At 28.5% G+C, this 5732-nt stretch overlaps 1 protein-coding gene across 1 annotated transcript in view; it reads left to right on the forward strand.

The window, feature by feature from the left end:
- LOC111027097 (uncharacterized protein PFB0145c-like) overlaps positions 1-4100 on the forward strand; it is a 10743-nt gene extending 6643 nt beyond the window's left edge. Inside the window, exons 8-9 of the mRNA XM_022305323.1 lie at positions 2215-2523; positions 4014-4100. Coding sequence (XP_022161015.1) covers positions 2215-2523; positions 4014-4100 — 396 coding nt within the window. The remainder of the gene's footprint in view (positions 1-2214; positions 2524-4013) is intronic.
- Positions 4101-5732: the final 1632 nt, after the last annotated feature.

Below are 5732 nucleotides of genomic sequence, written 5' to 3' on the forward strand. Positions count from 1 at the left end.
GGTTGGACTAAGTTGCCGATTGCGATGATGTAATCTTTGTGTGGGATGTTGTCGTCTATATCGATTAATAAAGCTTGATCTTTTTTGGGTATTAAGCTGTTTGCTACAGTTGAGGCGAATTATTGTTTGTTGATATCCGTGTTGATAGAACTGGTTGAAGTGTTGACGTTGGGTGAATTTTTTGGTGACATTTGATGTAGTGGTTTAGGATTTGATGTGATTTTTAATGAATTTGGTTTGGGTAAGCTTTTGGGTGTAGTTGGTGACGTTTTATTTTTTTGTTTTTGTACATCTTTTGAATAAGGTGGTTGAGGAATGGAGGGGCTTTTTAAAGCTGGTGGTTTTGTAAACATTTTATAGTGTTATGGGCTTGCGCCCGTTGGGTGTATTGTATATTAGCTAGTAGTATTAATAACGAACATACTACCTGCGATATGGTGCGTGTATAGTATACTGCTATCGAGAGCTATTAAAATCGGTACTCGTGAAACGCGATAAGTAACGTGTTGTCTGTACGGAGTCTAACAACGAACTGTTTTAGTATTTTTATTTAATACTTAAACACCATTTTTTCAAATATTTAGATTTTTATGTCGTTTAAGAAGTGACTCCTGTCGAAACTACAATACAAAATTATATTTATCAAACAGGAATTGCCCTTTTTTTCTGTAAATTTTTAAGTACAGTGGCCCACGCAGAGAGGGGTCAAGGGGTTGAACTAAAAAAATATTTTTTTATGTGAAACATCTAATGGTGGGGTTTGTGAGTAAAGCTGTTGGCGTGGTGAAGTCACCACACGCATGTAGCCATATGCGCAAAATATTTTATGCACCTTTAAAATATGTATAGAATATTTTTTCATAAAAAATCTGAATATTTTATTTTTGATTATGCTGAGTTTATTTTCTTTAATAAACCATACTTTTAACTTTTATGCATATTTATTATTTTCTATATAAAATAATTATATACGGCTATATATATTTTAATATTCGACTTAATTCCAATAAGGAATTTGCTTACGTATAATAATCCATCATTGCATATATGTGGTGAAAGACATAAGCGCCAAAATGTGATAAGACAAAAAAAATCGTACCTTACAAAAGCGCCAAAATTCTAGGTACCTGTGTGATACGCAGTGGCGGCTCGTGCCTAGGTGTGCAAGTGTGAGCTTACCACATATATTAATTAGATATAATAGTGAAAATGTATAATAATAATGCATTTATGTACAATAATTAATTCATTTTAACAAATATCTGTTTAACTGTATTTATTATATAAAAAAATTAAATTTTAAAAACAAACAAACGACAATTATTATTATACTCCTAATTAATATTTTTTAAAGTACTTAATATTATTTTCTAAAACTGTATAATCTCAAAATTAAAAATGCTAATAAATATTTTACTAATTACATTTATACTTAAGATAGAGTAATTTTTTTAAAATAAACTTTTGCAATGATTGCACGCCACCTACTTTGAACACCACGAGCCGCTGGTGCTACGGTTAATAGATATTAAATAACAGATACTATTATAATTAGAACTATATCGATCAAAAACTCCAAACGTTTAATTTTAATCGATAAATGTATTATTTTACAAAAACTCAACCAATTTATTAAATTTATATTTATTGCATGTATACATACCTATACTCATATTATATTTTAACAATTTATTATTGACAATTTTTTTAATGTAATATATTATATGAAATAAAATATTAATTTTGGCGTAAATGATAGGTCATTATTATACCTTTGGCGCTTATGCCATGTGTTAGGTAAAACAGGTATACAATATTAGATTGGCGCTTATGTCATACAAATTTTGGCGCAAATGATAGGTCATTTTTGTACCTTTGGCGCTTATGTCATATTTTATTTTCCTGTTTTCGCATATTTTTCGATTAACGTACCAGCTGTTCGTCGCAGTGGTGTAGACAGAAATTGTATGTATGGAGGTGGGTTATCATAATTATTACATATTGTAGAAAAATACTTTAAAATATAATGTTGGTAGTTTTAAATATTTTGGAAATACTAAATACATTTATAATATACTTAACATTTTCCAAGGGGGATTTGAACCTCCTAAATACTACACCCCCCTATAATCTATGTCTACTCTTAACGTGGTTCGTTTAAAGTTTATATTTTAAACAATAAAAAATGTTTTTTATGTATCTCTATTGTATAACGCCGCCTTGCGTGCTTATAATACTCAACAGGATGTGAGCATTTTGGCAAGCGAACTGGCCAACGTGAATGATTTGCAGGGAATACAGCGGCAGGATAAGGATACTGTAAGGCGTACAGCTCGAATGTCGTTTGTGAAGAATTTCGACAATGACGATGCCCAATTGCAAGCCATAGACAGCGATTTGCATGCGGCCCAGGTGACATTGCGTGACAGTAGGTCTGCCAACCAGCTGTTGAATCGTCGGATTTGGAAAGTTGAGGACATGTTGTTGAATGTCTACGAGAAAGCATCGGTTCATTTGGAAGAGGTATAGTTGATATTTATAATATAATATATGAATAAAATTAAATGTTGTCCGTCTTGAGAACGGTTGGCCCAATAATTTGGCTCATTGTTTTTAAAATATGCTTTAATAATTTCAATAAGTTTTTTACGAGAGATTACGAGGTCGAAAATCGCCCAAAAATTCCGAAAATTCAGGAAAACCCGAAAATTATGGAAACCAATTTTTAAAAAAAATGTTTCCATATGGTTGCTATTGGTTACATTTCACAGATTATAATAGAAACAGTAGAAATTATTTGTAGAAATTATTTTTTTTTCTGTTTTTAAACGGCTGCCATTGATTGAGGGGATGAGTAAAAACATGCATACAATCGTAGCGTCAAAAAATATATAAAATCATAAAGCAAATATAATTGCAGAATTTATGTTTTTAGCTTATATACCCAAAAACTATATTTGAATGATTTTATGAACATTTCAAATTGTTCTTAGAGATATCAGGAAAATGTGGAACATCAATTTATATCGAGTACTATATCTAATCCATCACAGGCCAATTTCGTATCTCGGTCGAATTAGTTTATAAACCGAAGTACGCCGGACGCTGATTTACTCGTGAATTGAGATATACTAAAATCAAAATTTGAAAATTAAAAAAAAAAACAAAATAATTTGAAAAATAAAATAATAAAAATAGTTTGAAAAAAAATTTACAAGCTAATAGTTGGGTTATACGGCTAAAAATGGATGTCAGTATATCCGAGGTTAATATAGTCAATAACTAACTACCAGACCGTTTTCAAAAATAATAGATTCCTTGAAACTTGGAGGATGTTATTTATAGCTTTTTTCGAACTTCTATATGTAGCTAAGGGTAGCTCAACAATTTTCAGTTCATAAAAAAACAATATTTTTTTTGTTTATTTAAATGGTTGCCATTAGTCGCACATTTAAAAATATTATAATATTATGCATATTTCTAAATTTATTTTTTTTTTTTTTAAAGAAAAGAATAAGCGTCGATGCGTGACCATTGGCTTGTTTTTTACATGTTTTTAAATAATTGAAATTAAATTGTACAATTGAATGCCTTTCATAACTAAAATTATATTTTTGATGGATTCATCGGCGAGTCCTAGAGCCTAGTCTTGAAGGTGTTCCGGCATATTTTTATAAAAACGGACGCTAATTCTTTACCTTATAAAATGGAAATTGCAACCCAATTTATCGTGAAATTGTATGCCAAGAATTAATGAAATTAAATCTCAAATTTTAATTTTCAAATAAAAATAAAAAATAACGCACTTTGAGCTTAAGTATGTCTAAGTCACAGGTGTACCTATGAGATACACATACCTCTTTAGCTAGAGTAGGTTATTTACAAATGTACACTATACCTTTATATTTTATAATATATTGTAGTTATTATAAATTTCGAAAACACTTATGTACCTAAATTAAATATTCCGAAATTATATAATTAATGAAATAATGTGAATAATTCATTTTTAGATAAAATCAAATACAAACGAATCCGAGGAAAAAATGAATAGTTTTATTCAAAATCTATACAAAGAATTAAGAACATTTTATCTTTGAAGAAGACTAGTTATTCAAAAACAAAATGAGAAACTTGATCCAATATTATATGGTTTATTATGAATTGTTTGAATTAAATACATTGTTCATTAATAGAACAGTCTGTTTTAAGCAAAATGGTTCATAATATACGTAATAGTACAATACATTAAGTATCTCTTAAAAACCTACGATTGACAATATGCAATTATACAAACAAATACAATAGACATTTTAACATTTGGACATTTTGAACATTACTAGAATTAAATGAAAAATTTATAAAAAAATATAATCTGAAAAAAAATTGAAACGAAAATTTTGAAGAAAAAAAATAGAGGTATTTGTTCAATCACCAAAAACATATCATCTACGGTTCTTTGTTTATACAAATTAAGGGCCATTACCTCTATGCTGTATCGCTATTACGTTCTAAAACAGCGAATATGTGGCCCGATGTTTGCTGGAAATTTAGGACCAAAATAAAAAAACTCAACACCCTTAAATATAACCCAGATGAGCAAATTAAGTAAAATTGTGCGTAAGATCAAAAGATATAATTTTTTTAAAAAAATTTGATGATGAATTAATGAATATTTATAAGTTACTATGAAGTAGAGGTAAATTATTAAAAAAAAAATTTGAAGGGAGGCATGGGCACCCGGAGACAAACGAATAGTAAGAATCAAAATAAAAAAAAATTATAAAAATATGTTTGAAAATACATTAATTTAAAATTAAAAATGGGACGGGGTGCATTAGCGCCCGTGGGCAAATGAATTTTAAGGATCAAATTAAAAAAATGTATATTAAAAATAAACATTAATGACTGCAGTCTACCTTATCAGTGTTTCTAAACCCATAGCTTTATTTTCAATAATTATATAATGAATTAATGCATTTTATGTAAGGTACTAACTTGGTATCAAAATTTAAAAAATGTTTGTAAAAATTTGATCTAGATTTAAATTATTGAAAAAAAAAATTGAAGCGGAACATGGGAGACCGCAGGCCAATGAAATTTAAGAATCAATTAAAAAAAATGTATAAAAAAATGTACATTAAAAACAAATATTATAGACTGCAGTCTACAATTTCAGTATTCCAAAATACCTAACCTTTGAAGGGGTGCATTAGCGCCCGCAGGCAAATGAATTTTAAGAACCAAAATAAAAAAAATTATAAAAAAATATGTTTGTCTATACCTTAATTTAAAATTAAAAATGGGACTTGGTGCGTTAATTTCAGTGGGCAAATGAATTTTAAGAATCAAATTAAAAAAATGTACATTAAAAACAAATATTATGGACTGCAGTCTACAATATCAGTATTCCAAAATTCATAGCTTTATTTTCAATGATTATAATATAAATACTGAACTAGAGTTAAATAATAGACAAAAAAAAAATTTAAAGGGAGGCATGGGCGCCCGCAGGCAAATGAATTTTAAGAATCAAAATAAAAAAAAATATTAAAAGTAAATAGAATTGAAATTTAAAAATAAAAATGGGAAGAGGGCATAGGCGCCCGCAGGCAAATGAATTGTAAGAATCAAAATAAAAAAATGTATGAAAAAATGTAAATTAAAAACAAATATTAAAGACTGCGGTCTACAATATCAGTAGTCCTAAACTTATAGCCATATCTTCAATA

Source organism: Myzus persicae, unplaced genomic scaffold, assembly GCF_001856785.1.
Source record: "Myzus persicae strain clone G006 unplaced genomic scaffold, MPER_G0061.0, whole genome shotgun sequence".
NCBI lineage: Eukaryota > Metazoa > Arthropoda > Insecta > Hemiptera > Aphididae > Myzus > Myzus persicae.